Raw genomic sequence first — 16,888 nt, forward strand, 5'->3', positions numbered from 1 at the left:
AGACCCGGACGTGCCGCCCCAATAGCGGACAGAGTGCCGCCCCTTTGTATTGGCCGCCCCAAGCACCTGCTTACTTCGCTGGTGCCTGGAGCCGGCCCTAGACATGACCTCTTCACAGGCTGTAAATGGGCTTCATTTAATGCAAATTAAATGTGTCTCTGATAAGCTCCCAATGTGGCCCTAAGTAAGTGCCCATTCTGTTGGCTGCCTGAAGCTAACGCTGCACAATCTGAATCAGAAAAGTTTTGCTAAAATTCAGAGTACAAAGATGCTGTTAATTTGTAATCTGGCCTTTGCTGGGGTTCCCTGAAAAGACCTCAGAAGGATACTCAATATGTGTCTGTGGAAATGCTGGCTGTTAGCCGAAACATGTCTCCTCATCAGGCGTAAATGGACAGGAAAGGTTTTCTTTCCATTTACACCTGCATGGAGGCATGTTTCTCCCCAAAAGCTAGTGTTTACTGCTTTGTTTTTCATTCCTTCAGATCTCTTCAATAATGCCAGCCAGCCGCTGCCTTCTTCAGATCAATTTTCTCAACTGACATGTCATCTCTTTGTGTTTTTGAGCAGGAACTTGAATTCAAGTGTCAAATATTTTACCGATTTGAGAAGTCTCTCTCACACAGTCAAAATGTATGAAGTTTTAAGTGAGAACTGAGGTTAAGATCACCTTTGTCTGTTTTCTAGAAGAAGAAAATAAGCCACCAGAAACTTTTGCTGAGAATAAATAAGAGACGACACCAAAGTGCAGAGGAAGAATTTCTATTTTTGATTATACCTTAAGGCAACAAAGGAAATGTAATGGCTACAATAACACAGTTAATGAATAGCTATACAATATTTATTATGTTAAGTGTAATACTTTAAACAATACGTCTACTTATATTTTCATAGCATCTGTAATTTAGAACATCTAATTTTCATAACATCTGTAACTGAGTTGCATGCATTTGTACTGTGATCAGAACATGTATCTACTTCCATCATTTTTCAGTTGGAGTATATTTACTGAGATGGTTATATATAGGAGCTACACTACAACAGCTTCCTGTATTCACGTTAGACATTCCGATTAATTTTTACCATCTGCCCTACATACGACGCTACCTAATCTATAAAGCACTATGTAGGATTTGCAGGTATTTTTAGATGACTGTCTTTTTTCCACTGCCTGATGGGCTGATCCAGTTGTACTCGGCCTGCACCAGCACAAAGCTGTTTTCCCGTATCTTCCTGAATTGCATCATCTCCCCACCCTCTCTCATTGTGATGACATCATTGTCTGGTTCACTAAAGGACACTTCTGTTCGCTTGTGACAATACTGGGCATGGATGCAGCGCAGCCCAGCAGCCAGGGCCATGCCGAGGGCAGCTGTACAGCCAAGGAGAATGCCAAGTTGGGCTGCTATGAATTGTCCCCCTTTTCTGGGGTGTTCTGCTCCTTTCCCAGGAACAGCAGCATCAGGCATGGGTCTGGTCACCCATGGAAGTGTATTTCCAGTAACCTCCTCTTGGTTCTCCTCCTCCTCTCCGGAAACTGCATGTTCTGACTGCAGCAAGAAGTTTGCTGAAGCCTTCTGTGTCACTGACCGCCTCTCTGCCATCTGCCTTGAAGCTGATGATAAACTGCTGGAGACATCCAAGTCAGCTTCCCTATCTCTATGCTGTGACGTTGTGCCTGGAACTGCAAGCAGGTAAGTGTACCAAACCTGGGTGGAAAGTGAAGCAGTAGCATGCAACACAGGTTTTGTCATCTCCTGGTTGGAATTCACAGCAACCTCCTTAAAAGCAAAAAGATGACAAAATATCGGATGAGAGTCTAAACAGCTTGTGGGATTTAACTGGCTCTTTCAGCTCCTAGTCACTGGTTCAAATCCACCTAGTTTGGGAATAACCAAGAACAATAGCCAATGGTTGTGAAATGAGTTGGTGCATTCAACAGGGACACAACTGACACCCTTGCGTGATATCTTATCACAGGATGCCATAGATGGAATAGACACTCGAAGTTGGTCCCATTGCTCAGAGTGGAAGCAAGTTGGTAGGGCAGAGGAGGAAGCTTACCCCATCAAGGTGCCAGTCTCTGTAAAAAGGACTTCAATTTCTGGGGCTGGTACCTGACACCTGGCACCAGCCCTGCAGTCACTTAACATATCTTGCTCAAAAATATAAAATAGACACCTGAGTACACCGAATGATTACACTTCACTAATGCCAGGATCAGGCCGCCACATCAACAGAAAGATGCCCATTAACTTTTCTGGGCTTTGGATCAGGCCTTTGGGGCAGGGGAGTCACAGAAGAATTTAGTTTACCTTGCCCTTTGATACTATTTAAATAAAAGGAAAAGTTCCCATAGGATTTTAAAGTTCAATAGCTCAGCCCTGGCCAAAAGTTGCCTGCTTTCCCACGCTGCACTGTCAGTTGGAAAACTGCCACCTGTAAATAATGCTGAACCATCCCATACAATGTGAATTAGTATTTTGTTAACTCACTCATTTCTCAGTTTCTTCTTGTTGCAAAGCACCTTGTTTTAGCAGTCACAAAATGAAGACCCCAGGCTAGACTTTAGCCTAGACTTCACTACAGATCTTAATCAAGACTGGCTGCAGAGGCAATCTGAGGATTTTAGAGATGCCCCTGAAAGAAATGAATCTGAGACCTGCACTGAACTCTTACCTTCACAATGCACAGCTACTCCCTGATCTAGAACCAGTGAAGTCTATGGGTGATCAGCTTCTTTGGGTTTGGATCGGGCCCTTAGTAGCTGGTTTTTATGCAACTTGAGCAGTCCAGCAGGCTCTTTAGCACATCCATCAATTACACCAGAAAAGCTCTTGGCCTCTGATGTCATTAGTGGGTGTTTAAAAAGCTTGCTGGGTAGCCAGTCAGGCAGGAGTCCTGGTGAGCTGTGAGGCCAGGTAGGGGATAGACAGCAATAGCTCAGATTGTGGGAGAGGTTACCACTGAAGAAGGTGAATGTGACAATAAAATGTAGACAGCGAACAACAGAATTTCAGTGATTAAACTGCAGAATCTAGAGTAGCTAGCTAGCAGTGTCAATACAGCACAGATACCGGGAACAGCCATCCCAATCCCTTCCCCCAAATGGAAAAAGGGCTATCTACCTGGAAAATACTATGGGATTTCACCCTTTGTTTCTCTCCTTCCATTTTGGATTCATTCTGTCCTTTCTTTCCTGATTTGTAAAATTCTCTTCTCTTATGTTCCCGGTGTCTCTCTTCTTTCTTTCTCTCTCCTTTCCCTTCTTTCATTTTTTCTTGCCCATCCCCTTTGCCCAAGTGATCCACATTAGCTCACCTTTGACTCCACTGCACCTGTTCTCTGGTCCATTTGCACACTGATCTCTCCTCTATGTCCCTCTCTTCTCCTTTTTCTCTCCTGGAATCTCCTAAATATTTCTCATTTGTTCTCTTCCTTGATTCTCTGGGTTCCCATGTTTCTCTCTCCTTATGGCATCTCCCAGACCTATCCCTTGTCCCTTGTTGCTCCCCTTCTCTGTATTCTGTGTAGTGTTCTCCCTTTTACCACATAGCCTCTCTATTCCCCTTGTCCCCCACTCTAATCCACTCTCCAGCTCCTGCCCTAGTTCCCATCCAGGTCCCCAGTTCATCTCTCCTTCTCAACCTCAGACTCCACCTGTTATCTCCATACAGTTCTTCTTTCCCCAGCATCTCCCAACTGCCTCTTTCCTTCCTAGTTAATCTCCAGTTTGTCCCCTTCCAAGTCATTGCTCCAGCCATCCACCCCCAGTTGATCTCTCCAAGCCTTCCTTTTCCCAGTTCATACCTCTCCGGGTCTCTGTCAGTTCATCCCTTCAGCCCCTACTGCCACCGCCTCAGTTCAGGCCCTGCCCTCACCCTGCCCCCCATTCATGCAGGACCCCTCAGTTCATCCAGCACCCATAACTTTCCTAGTTTATCCAAACCCTCAATTCTGATGCTGTCTCCAATTACACACACACACACACACACACACACACACACACACTCTCTCTCTCTCTCTCTCTCTCTCTCTCTCTCTCTCTCTCTCTCTCGTTCTCAGTATTTCTTCCCTAAATCCCACCATCTCTGAAACATGGGAGAGTAGGAAACATGCTGCTACTTGTATGGGATGGGACCAGGGCCGGTGCAAGGAAGTTTTGCGCCCTAGGCGAAACTTCCACCTTGCGCCACCCCCCCACCCAGCTAACCCCACCCCCTGCCACCCCTTGCGGCAGCTAACCCCGCCCGCCGTGGCAGCTAACCCAGCCCGCCACCCCCCCACACCTGGGGAGCCCCCCTGCCGCAGCTACCCCCTCCCCTGCAGCTACCCCCTCTCCCCGCAGCTAACCCCGCCCACTGCCCCCCCCCACGGCAGCTAACCCCACCCGGGGAGCCTGCCCCAGCTCACCTCCACTCTGCCTCCTCCGCTGAACACGCTGGCACCGCTCTAATTCTCCTCCCCTCCCAGGATTGCGGTGCCGATTGGAGGAGAAGTGAAGCGGGGGCTGTGTGCTCAGCGGAGGAGGCAGAGTGGAGGTGATCTGGGGCGGGGAGAGGTTCCCTTGTGCACCCCTCCCCCCCCCCCGTTACCACCTTCCCAAGCCTCTCCGTGTCAGCTCACCTCTACTCCACCTGAGCAGGCTTTTAGGCGGCCGCCTAGTGCACCTAGTGGTTGCACCGGCCCTGGCTGGGACAAGTGCTGTACCTAGAATCGGCTCTTTTCCTTGCTGCTTGCTTGCTGCCTCCCCTAAAGCACAGAGGCACCAGGGATGGCAGCAGGAAGCAGCAGGCGCAAAACAAAGCAAAAGCTGCATCAGGGGGCACCACTGCAACCCCTGGCTGCTGACGGAGGATGCTGCACCTGAAAGAACAAGCTGTAGCTGGAGGCCTCCTGCAGCAGTACGCTTCACAAATTGGCTAGGGTGACCCCAGCTGTCTGGTAAAAGCAGGTACAGGCCAGATACCCATAAATACAATGGGTTTGAATCCAGTCTCACCTACAATGCTTCTACATTAGCGTAAATGCTTTGACTTCAATGGAGTTGATCCTGTTTTACACCAAAGTAAGCGATAACAGAATCAGCCCCACTGCCTGGGACTGTACACCTCATGCAGGCTAAAGAGGATTTCAGGATGTTGACTGCCCTCTAAGAGGTACAGCCCAGAACAGCAGCTAATACAATCCCATCATTATGTCTGAACATATACTGAAAGGAGAGAGAGGAAACAGCCTGAAATGTTTCTAGCTGGTATACTTTGCTTTAAAGCAAGATGTGGGGCATTTAGCTGCCTAAACAAAGCCAAGTTGTGCTTGTACATTCAGTAGTGCTACATTCCCATGCCAAAGTGCCTGTTTAAGCTTACTGTACTTCCCGATAAATTTGTGTGAGCACTTTATATATTATGATTTATTTTTGTTATTTCAGAGTTCAAAGGAATAGTACATTTCTGTACATGTGCTATAGGTTATGTGGTTCAATGAGCTGGACCATGCATATGTTTTGAAGTCAGTATTTACAGCTGGGTGAATTAGAACTATTTTAAAGAGTTTTAGGTTTAGCAAAATGTTTAAAGCTAAGCAGGAAAACAAATCAGTAAACCCATCCATTTCTGCAAGAAAAGATCACTGAGAGAAGTGGTGTGAAATGAAGACACAAGTAGTGCTCAGTGGTAAAACAGATGAACATAGATCCATCTTTGGGCTATGCTTGGATATGGGGCTTTGGGTCAGGCTTGCTTCATTAATTCATTCATATATATATATAGAGAGAGAGATAGGTAGTGCGATACATGAGGGCCAGGGAGCAGTGGGAGAGGGGAAATATATAAGCCCTAGGCTAATTAAGGCGTGGTTCCCTGTAGACTAGGGAGGGTTGAGACAGGTTAATTGGAGCACCTGTAGTCAATTAAGACCCTGCCAGGACCCTAATAAAACCCCCTGCTTCAGGCAGTCAGGTTGTCTGAGGAAGGAGAGAGAGGGGACTGGAGCTTGGAGGTGCATTGCTGAGACTTGAAAGACCAGAGAACCGAAGTAAGGGAGACTCCCTCCCCCAGCGTCTAAGAACCGAGGGTAACCCTACTCAAGGGGGAAGAGGGTAAGAAACCTGCTGGGGTTGAGAGGGGCTGGGTCTCAGAATATGGAGTAAACCCAAACCCCTTCCCTGCTCTACCACCTTCCCAAGCCACTAGAGGAGCCCTCGGCACCCCAAGAGCAGGGGTAAAGGGTGGTGTCTTAGCCCCCCGCCAAGAGAAGCATGGGACTCACCATAACAACATCGGCCATTTTGTCACAATAGATATAGTGGAATCTCCCCCAAAAGAATACAACTGCCTGAGACTCAGATCAGAGTCCTAGACACTGACAGCTTTAATATCTATCAGCCTTTCAGGGCTAGAAACAGGATCACCAGAAAAAGGAGATTTCCAGCCTCCCCATGGACACCAGTGCAGGGTTCTAAACCAAAAACATCTCAAATTGTTGCAATTTAAAATCATGTCATTGCTATGTATCAAAAAGGTTTTTCAGATCATTTTACAGTTGAACCCATAGTAATCAAGGCACATGGCTCTACTGGTAGAGTTTGGAATATTTAACAGTGTTAAAATAGCTTTAGTAATATACGTGGCATATACAGAACACATGTTGCTGTTAAGATGCAAAAGATTTCATTGTCATCTGCTGCTCAAATTTCCACCTGCTTCCAATAATTTTCCATTTTGTGGCAGATGCAGGCCTGACTTGGCGTGAGTAATTGGACATGGGTGAGGCCTCATTTCTTGGGAGATGGGGTTAGGGAGGTAAATGGATCAGCAGGCTGGAAACAGAATGTCTGTACTAGCTAAGATAAGGAGAAACATCCAGGGAATCACTTAATGGCCAAGATAACAATGGATCAGATAAGCCTAGAACAGAAAGATGAGGTAAAGAGTAAGTTGTGCATGGACAGCGTGTGAGTAGAGCATGCTGTACAGGGATTAGTTCCTACTAAGGGTACGTCTTCACTACCCGCCGTATCGGCGGGTAGCAATTGATTTATCCGGGATTGATATATCACGTCTCGTTAAGACGCGATATATCGATCCCCGAACGCGCTCACTGTTGACTCCAGAACTCCACCAGAGCGAGCGGCGGTAGCGCAGTCAACGGGGGAGCCGCGGCCATCGATCCCGCGCCATCTGGACCCCAGGTAATTCGATCCAAGATACTTCGACTTCAGCTACGCTATTCGTGTAGCTGAAGTTGCGTATCTTGGATCGATCCTCCCCCCCAAGCGTAGACTAGCCCAAAGAGACATTGCCAATCTCAAAACATGTGATGCACTGTAAGTGTATATAAAGGAATTGGGTGGACGTGTGGCATACCCTGTACCCAACCCCTTCACTTAAGCCCAGTCAACTCAAATGTAATTTGATTATATGCTGAATGATGAGACTGGAGCCAAACTGAGTTCTTAGGGAACTGAAGAGGTCTTGGGGGAACCCCAACAATAGAAAACAAAACAAAACACCCCACACAGTTCTTACCTGTATATCTTCCTTACATGTCAAACACAGTTGTGATGTGGAAGCACCTGAGATGCTTGGTGGTCTAAAATATTGGAAAAGGAGGGATAAGTTTAATATATTTTGTTTATCTGTACAAATTACAATGAAAAAACCCCAGAGCCTGGACTTTATTAAAAATGTTGCTCGCTAGAATAGCCTCATGACGTACACATTTATTGTGATGAGAGGGGCCCATAGAGACAGCTGTCATGCAATCCAACCTAAGTACAGTACAGATAAGATAATGCAGAACATTCAGTGCCAAATTTCTCTTCCTACCCACCCCAATTATATAGATGCCTATTGGCCCCAATCCTGCCCAAGTCCCACTGAATCCAAACTTTTGCAATCAGCTAGTTCAGTTTTCCTTTTCCTTCTCCCCAGTGATGGAAGGCTAGCCTTGCTAGATTCATCATTTCTTTGATTATTTTTAGAAAAATATGAAAAATGTAAATATAAGTTGCCTGAGTACCTTCTCCTCAGTTCTATTTCAAGTGTCCCGTTGTAGTATTAGCTTCACTTTACATCACCCCCAGCCCCAAAAGGGGCTGAGTAATTTTCAAAATCTCACCATGCAAATACCTAGTAGGAATGCACAGCTTGCCACATGGGCACCACTTGCCCCATGGAGAAACAGGTGCTAATTTACTCCTTCCATAACTTTTGGAGAAGTAGTTGTATTCATATTCAGTACATTACATTCACTGTTCACACAGTACCCATCAGGTGTGCTGGGGCTGGAGGTATAAGCTTGTAAAATGAAACTTCGCAAGATGTTTGCCATGTCCAACCCTTGAAACTCAAGTGATGGCTCCAGACTTTGATCACTGTAGATGCTGCTTCTGTTGGCTTGCCCTCCTCCATGTCTGCTGCTGACCCTCAAGGCTACTGAATCCACAGAGGTCTCAGACTGTTGCTTTCCCTTATCAAGTTGCTCTGTGTCTTGTCTGCTTCCAAAAGCAGGCTCCAGTACTTTTGTCACTGCAATTCTAGTCAGTCTGGCAGGCATAAATTTTGAAGACTGAGTAAAGACAGTAATACTGTTGGGTGTAGCAGAACCTTAAGAAACACAAAAAAGAGAACAAGTGTATTTTCTTTGTATTGTTTGTTTCAAAGCTTGATTTGTAATGACTGATTAATATATTATCTGCATTCATATACTAAAAATAATAATAATAATAACTTTGATTTCTATAGCACAAAGCTTAAATAGAAATCTAGGCATCCCATGGAAACTGGAGAGTAAACCAATAAAGCCCTCCCCAAATTAAGTTCAGATAAAATAATTAAATTAAAGCCAAGGTGCCATGCTGAATACTTTAAGAAACAAGGTTCATTTTTTAAAAGTCTAGATTCATGGTTCGTTCCATCTTGGGAAGAGGGTATTTCACTCACCCAAGACTGCTGAAACAATGATAAAATACTGCTTCCTAGATGTGCATTCACTTTGAAAAAGACCTGCTCACTCCAAACTGAGAGAAATGACAGATGACCTGCCTTTTGTCCAATACACATAGTTGAGGTCATCAAACAGTCACACTGACAATAAATATAGGACTTTCTCTTATTTAAACAATAATGCCACACCCAAGCATCCAAAAAACATGAGTCAGGCCTCCAAAATCACGAAACTGGCTTATATTTTTGAGATTAAAAAGAGTACATTTTGGATTCTTTTTCTTTTCATTTGAGTCTATTGAGTGCACTCAAGTTATGTTTTCATGCTGTTCTTTGCAACCAGGAGGACTAGAAACCTTTTTGTTTTAAATGAAAGCTGAAATTCTCATGAAATCATGTGTCTCCTGGAGCTGGGGCTTTAAGTAAAACATCAACTGTAGCAAGACTCAGGATAAAATCATGGAAGTTGGCAACATTGCTTAAACTGTATATCGCCGCCCTCATTCAGATTAAAGCCTGGATCCTGGTGATGAGTGTGTCACTTCAAGACTTTCCTCAGGGGATCAGGCCCCAGTAACTCTGTTAAGTGAACTCCTGAGGTTCACTTATGTCACTTGTGTTAGCTGGAAGAAGGAATATACCATAAAAATATTCTATTGGAACTAAGTTGTCAGTAAAATAACACATACCTTTGCTTGCTGTAACTGTTACTTTTAGATCAGTAGGTTTCTGCAGTGGTGTTGGCATTATAGTGCTGGACTTCTTGCTACTAGCAGCAGGTGTTCTGTTTTGTATTTGGTGGGACACAATAGCAGATTCAATCCTTACCCAGTAAACAAAATATGACTGGACTACCGATAAACTGTCAAAAATAACGTATGTTAGGCAAAAATGTAGTCACCCTGTATCATTAATAGAACATCAGAAATTTCCCTAATCAGAAGGAATTATTTAAAAAAACTAAAACAGTGCAATAAAAATTAATAGATTAGTCCATCACAGTTTTTATATTAAAAATAAAACACACTAGACACCATAGGGAAAATGCAGTGTAATGGTTCACTTATAATTAGGGCTGATGCAAAACTGAATGGGAAAATAAAACAATTTCAAATTTTAACAAAAATACATTTGGAAAACTTTTACTAGCTTTGCTTCTGTGGGCAAGGAGGCAAGTGGGAGTTACGGATTTGAAAGGCTCATCAATTTTACTTTTATAACAGTATTATAGCAGGGCTGGTAGCACTGAGACTGTTGGACACTTTCTATTATAAGCCCCTCTATTCAGTTGCTTATAACTTTGCCAAGCTTTAATCATTCAAGCTGATATTTTCCATGCTGCTTTTCTGCCAGAGGAGGACAGACAAGAAAGGTCTATAACTACTAAAAAACACTTTCCTACAGAACCTGGGATTGAACCTAGGAGTCCTGTGTCTCTTGGGGTGTGGCTACACAGCAATTAAACACCTGTGGCAGCCCCGGGTCAGCTGCCATTTCCTAATTCTGGAGTGTTTCACTTTGCAACTTTAAGATTCTTTTAATGACTGTATTTTTGGGTGCAATATGTATTGGTGTAACTCATAATTTATACTGCCTAAACTGAGCTATATTATCTGATCTTGGATATCTAGTGTCCTCTCTGTTACTATCTGATGCAAGCCAATAACTTATTCTGTGAACAATTCTATTTATATTTAACTTTTTAAAGGAGGTAAATAAAAATCAGTGAAATCGTATACAGGGCTACTGATTTCCAAAGTATTTAGGCTGTTTTCCATCTGAAGATTTGTTTAATAGTAGGGGAAAGCTGACCATGTAAATACAAAGGAGCAGATCCTCAGCTGCTGTAAATTGCCACTGAAGACAATGAATCTATGACAATTTACAGCAGCTCAGAAATTACTCCAATATTTGGTGAATCTCAAGCAATATCTAAACACTGTTCCCTGCCCCTCCCCCATTGAACATGGCAAACTGTAAGGGCATCGGGACTTTCCATAGATATGAACTAGGGTTAGGACCCATATATTCTTACAAGAACTTGATGTCTCCAATGGGCTGGGCAGGTGCCTTCCACACAAATGACAGGTTTCTCTTCAGTGACTTGTCAGAATGGGTTACAGAATCGCCATCTTCAAAACAAGTCAGCAGTTTGGAACCCGGAGGAATGAAAACAAAAGTGCCAGCAACTTGATCATTAGATACCCTGCGAGCTTGAAGCAAAAAGCCCATGAAATCCCGAGAGCTCCTCACTGTCACTGCAAAACAAACCATGGTACAAAAAGCAATTTGTCCAAGGCATCCATTTGCATTTCTGACATTAATAATTTCCAATGGAATTTTCTTTGGAATTGGTGAACTTGGGAGGAATCCATATGGAACCAAGCCTGCCATTTTGCCTCTACATTTCTCTCTTAAGCATTCTGAAAATATCAGAACATTCTTTAATGCTGACTCTTTTCCCATGAAAGCTACATGGAAATTTTGCTTGAGTCATTTTTTAATTATGAACTACTAATCAGCTGATACTCGGAAAAATACAGCTATCTATACACTATTAATATATACACATACACCATATTGATTAATTTTGAAAAGAACTCCTGTATAAGAATTAAACTGTCCTGTTGCACAAAAAAGTGCATGCTCCATTTTTGTTTAAGACCTGGTCTTTTGAATAGGAATGAGTATGTGGGTAGGTAGGTAGGATGGACGATATGTTTACGGGTCAGCTTCCTCTTCATTGCCATTTAAAATACTTAGGGCCCAGTCCTACAGAGTTCTCTGTGTGAGAATCTCCCATTGGATCTATGGGCCTGATTGACTTCAGTGGGGGTTGCCTCGGGCCCAGCATCTATCACATGGGGAAAATCTGAAGAAGACCCCATTGAAATGTACAATTTCATTCTCTGAATTTACCTAAGTGTAACTGATTGCAGAATGTTCATTAAGACTGAAAGGATTATAATGAGAAAAAAGAATGCATATTTTACATACATACCATAAATGAAGGTTGCTATCCGTAATTAGGGTAGATGCGTAAATTATCCCTCTTCTCATCACTCAAAGATTGTTTTAACTGAGATTAGTTATCATGTGTTTATATATATATATATACCTCTACCCTGATATAACGCGGTCCTCTGGAGCCAAAAATATCTCACCGTGTTATAGGTGAAACCGTGTTATATCCAGAGGTTACAGTAAACCGGTATGGTCAGGCTTCCCCGGTGGTGATTTAAAGGGCCCGGTGCTCCAGCCACTACGTGGAGCACCGGGCCCTTTAAATCACCATCAGAGCTCCAGCAGCAGGGCTCAGGTGGCGATTTAAAGGGCCTGGGGCTCCCCGCTGCTTTACCGCGTTCTATCCGAATTCGTGTTATATGGGTCGCATTATATTGGGGTAGAGGGGCGTGTGTGTAAATACAAGTTTCCTATTAAATAATAATTAAATAATTTCCTATTAAATAAATCATAATTATTCCTTATGAGTCAATAGTGCCGTCTAGAAAACTTCCCTGCTAGATACACAGTAATCAGAATCCGTGCTGCTGTGATTTGCATTTCTCTGCTTGACCCACAACAGGTGAAAACTACTAGCAGCATTGCAACTTTTTCATGAATGTTCTATGTTGTAAAGTTAGTTAATACTCCTTACCTGGTACCTTATCACCTGGAAAGTAGAAGGACATATTGGTGTGGAGAGTGATATAGTTGTTCCGGGGATTCTGAAGCTGAGCTCTTATATGTTTGGGTGTCATGTCACCACAGGCGGAAAGACTCGCACCATGGGAGAAGGCAGCAGTGTACGAAACCGAGCACAAGATTGTGCATGCCCATCCAATGATAACTACCTGGACTTTCATTCCATCCTCCACCTTTTGTTATTCAAAATAACAGGCATTACACTCTAGGTTAAGTTCAAAGTAATAATTTCTAGGAAGATACAATCAGTAAACATGGCACATGTGTCATCTTTGAATTCATTGAGACATGGAATAATACTTCCCAAAACCTTTAAATTAAAAAAAAAAAAGTTCTCTGACTCATGGAGCTCTTCTTAGTAACCCACAATCAAGGAACATTTTAAGAAGTGGTTTGGGAGGTGGGGGATGATCCATAAGAGGATTCTTTTTCTTGTGAAGTTGTCCACAGAGCAAAAAAGCTGGATGACCATCACTCTAAAGAGTCTTGTTACCATTATTGTCAGCAGAAAGGATGCTGCAAGTTCTGATTCATCTACACAGAGTACAAAATCCTTTGCTCGGCACTCACCGCCCTACCCAAGTAACTATCCAGTACATGAGATGGAAACATCTATTCCACAAGTCTGTGGAGCTGCTCCATGGAAACTACTTCATGCCCATCCCAGTGAAAGATTCCATGTAGCAGCAGCTCTTCTGTCCCTGCTCCACCTGCACACTGATACATGGAGACAACACCAAGCTGGGTGCTGAATCACATGGCAGTGGGTGGGGGAAGAGCACATACCCTGACTCCACTGTGCACAACAGAACCACAATGGTTCTGCTGAGAGCAAACCCTTCAAGGCTTTGGAAGTATGTGTTGTATTGACCCCAGAATGTCTTTGCTAAGGTTTAATAATTAACTATTTTTCTAAATTTTCCTCTTCTGTTGACATTGTTTGATGATAGTGAAACATCCAAGGTGCTAAATTTGAAATCAACATTTGAAGCCAAAGATAAATCCCTACTTATTTTTGGTTAATATTAAGATTTCATCTTTAAACACTAATATGAGGAAGCACTATTCACAAAGTTAAGGCCTGCTATCTATCCAGGAACTTATAGCTTTCTTTTCTCAGAGCCTACGGTAACTGGCATTAAATAAATGCCTAAACCAGACAGAATATACTTATTCCTGTTTCTTATCATCGGTGCTGTCTCCATATAGCAGTGTGCAAGTTTGAAAAGTAATAGAGAATGTGTACACAAATATTTATCACACATGTGGATGAATGTGTACATGAAAGCAGGCTAGCCCTATTTTAATGTACATCTTCAAATAACTCCTTTTCAACATGTAAATTATACTGGCTTTGCTTTCCTTGGCTCATGCATCAGTAAGTGGATATATAAAAGTCAGAGGGAGTCTGAGACTAAAAAAGTCTCGGTTACATCACCTTTCACATCACCTCTGAATTTGCCACTAATTCTGAAAAACTGCCACTGAACATGAAACAGTTTGTTCCCAGCCTCAAGCAGAGAGCAGCCAGGCAGTTGAGCCTTCTCTAGTGCTCCATCACTCCAATCATTCAAGTGCCATGAGGAGCTTGTGGCAGCTCCTAGGAGCCCCTCTTAAAATTCCAATCCCCAAACTGAAGAGCAAGCTGGTGTGATACCGCTGGCTGGGATGCACTCTCCCACTCCCTGGATACGCTTCCATCAGCAGTTCTCAAACTGTGGGTCAGGACCTCAAAGTGGGTTGTGACCTCATTTTAATGGGGTCCCCAGGGCCAGTGTTAAATTTACTGGGGCCCGGAGCTAGGGTTGAAGCTGAAGTCCGAGAGCTTCAGCCTGGGGTGGCAGGGCTCGAGCTCCACCCTTTTGCCTCCCTGCCCTCCCACCCAGGGTCCTGTAGTAATTCTTGTTGTCAGAAGGGAGTCGTGGTGCAATGAAGTTTGAGAACCCCTGGCTTAAATCATCCTTGCAAAAGATGGTTTCTCCCTGGGCCTCAAAAAATACTGCTGAACTGCAACGTTTTGCCTTTAGAATTCACCAGATTGCACTCTCTGCTTTTTAACCCTTGGGTGTTTGTTCCCCACGTATCTCACCCCTTTACAAGAGCCTGTCACTATCAGACAGGGAGGCCTTAGCCCCAGTACCATTTCAGCTCTGTTCCTTGCCATTGACATTCACTTACCTTGGGACACATTCCTTCAGGCTCACTGTAACCGTTCCCCCTCAGCCTGACAGAGACACATCCTTTAAGGCAAGTTCTTCACTTTCTCCTCTAATGGGAAGTGCACCAGCTGTTACTCTAATACCGACAGGAACTCTCTGCCAGTGCCCAAATCAGCTTTAATCGTATTAGTTTTCCTCCTCCACCTCCCACCCATTCACTCATTTTATTTATTAATTCATTTTACCATCAAGTCTCTGGGATGAAAATAAAAACAAAGCAAGGGGGAAAAAGTAGTATGTTCTGTACAGGATCACCCTAGGACTCCGTTACTGATGCTTAGCAGGATGGGGCCCTTGTTCTTTTTTTAATTAGCATGGTAAAGATTTGCAAAACAAAGAGGTCAGCTTCCTTTAGTCATAAGGCCCCGGGAGCTGAATTTTTTCTCACGCGCGTTTACATGGCAGCAAAAGCAATACTTTGCTAGAAATAAGCAGAACAATTCTCATATGCAAGAGAGTAACCATAAGCAGCTGACTTAAATGTACCAGAGCCAAAACATTCAAAGTTAAAAGGCTCCCACTCCATCCGTAAGTCTCACTTCATTGTCTTTAGTTCCTGGGTACCAGTAATTAATATAGGTGACACACAATTCACAGCATGAAACCAGACTAAGTAGTATGTATGCTGCAGCTGGGTGCTGTATAAAATTTGTTCCATAATCTTAGGAAACCCCCCCCCCCTCCCCCCGGCACATGCACAAACCCACCACCAAAACAAACTTCACTAGAGTTAATGTTGGCACTATATTGTCCTTTAAAACAATGCTAATAAAATATATTTTTAAGTCTAAGATTTCAGGAAATGGGCTTTTACCCCTTTCCTCTCAGTGAGCTGGAGAGGTATTAGGCAGATCAGAGGCAGGCAGCTGTACTATGAATTTTAGGTCTGGAGATCATCAAGACCTCCCTAAGAGCATCCCTTAAAGAGGAGATTATCAATTCTTTGCTCAAGAAACACTCACTTGATTCTGAGAATATCACCAATTATCACCCAGTCTAATCTCCCTCTTTTATGAAACATTATGCAGAAGGTGATGGCAATACCTGGAGTTCTCAGATTGCCTCGATTTGTCACTCCAGCTTTAAGCCTGTGTTTGGGATAGAGACTACACTGTTTTCATCAGTCGGTGACTTCTTCCGAGCAATAGATGAAGATTAGCAGCCAAATTCTCATCTTTGATACAGCACTTTTGCACCATTTGCTTACAGATATATTCGGAGACTTTGATACCATTGATATGCTGCAGACCCTGGGAGGAATAGCCAGAATGACTTGGTCAGTCCATTTTTGTGTGTTTGTGAGATCCCAAAAGAATAGTTTTGGATGATTTCTCATCAGTGCCTACAGCTCTCTCATCACAGAGTTCTGTTCTGTCATGTCTCTTTATTCAATGGGTATGGGAGGGCATTAAGCTACATAATGAGGCATGCAGACTGAGTTGACTTCTAGATGTGTATGACACTCAGTTGTACATCTGTTTCACGAGCCCCAGATAGTACATTTGTTTGATTTTTCCCAGCACTTAGAGGCTTGAATGAAAGCTAATTAGCCGAGACACAACATGTATTGAAAGTATGTAATGCTGGTAGGTTGTGGGGACTAACCAGAGGAAATGGGCGAGGTCATATTGGCTCCCTCAGTTGAAGTGTTTTAATCTATTATTACTCAGGTTCATAAATCAGGGGGCATTATTGACTCCTGGGCTGATTCTGGATGCCAGATAGCCCCAGTAGCCAAAAGTGCATTTTTCCATGGCTAGGAGATTGTGACCTTTTCTCTCACACATACATCTGGTCACTGTTATTCATGTCACTTCCAGCTTAGATTATTATAACGGACTGTTTGAGGCTTAGCCTGAAAATCATTTGGAATTCTCAACTGAGGCAGACTACAGAACCCCTCTTACTTAACAGTGGCACCCACTGCTCAGAAGTCAGCACCGACTTCTCATCTTTTTCCCAGGTGTTGATTTTGACCAATAAAGCTCTAAAAGCTCTGAATGCTGACTACCATAA

General features: G+C 43.5%; 1 protein-coding gene across 1 annotated transcript; it reads right to left on the reverse strand.

The window, feature by feature from the left end:
• Positions 1–905: 905 nt before the first annotated feature.
• Positions 906–12,826, reverse strand: REELD1 (reeler domain containing 1). The gene is made up of 6 exons (XM_054031166.1): positions 12,607–12,826; positions 10,984–11,206; positions 9,638–9,810; positions 8,270–8,609; positions 7,530–7,593; positions 906–1,781 (listed from the first exon to the last, which is right to left on the reverse strand). The coding sequence occupies exons 1-6, from the start codon at positions 12,812–12,814 to the stop codon at positions 1,146–1,148; spliced, it is 1,644 nt and encodes a 547-aa protein (XP_053887141.1). The 5' UTR covers positions 12,815–12,826; the 3' UTR covers positions 906–1,145.
• Between the last annotated feature and the right edge of the window lie 4,062 nt (positions 12,827–16,888).

This window comes from Malaclemys terrapin, chromosome 5 (assembly GCF_027887155.1).
Source record: "Malaclemys terrapin pileata isolate rMalTer1 chromosome 5, rMalTer1.hap1, whole genome shotgun sequence".
Lineage (NCBI taxonomy): Eukaryota > Metazoa > Chordata > Testudines > Emydidae > Malaclemys > Malaclemys terrapin.

Bases quoted from the DNA above. Each gene is read 5' to 3' on its own strand.
- REELD1 (XM_054031166.1), bottom strand. From the start codon at position 12,814: ATGAAAGTCCAGGTAGTTATCATTGGATGGGCATGCACAATCTTGTGC. The intron at 11,207-12,606 runs GTAAGGAGTATT...TTTGTTTTGCAG, and splicing joins TCCAGGTGATAAGGTACCAG to TGACAGTGAGGAGCTCTCGG. The intron at 7,594-8,269 runs GTACTGTGTGAA...CCAATATTTTAG, and splicing joins AGCCCCAGCACACCTGATGG to ACCACCAAGCATCTCAGGTG.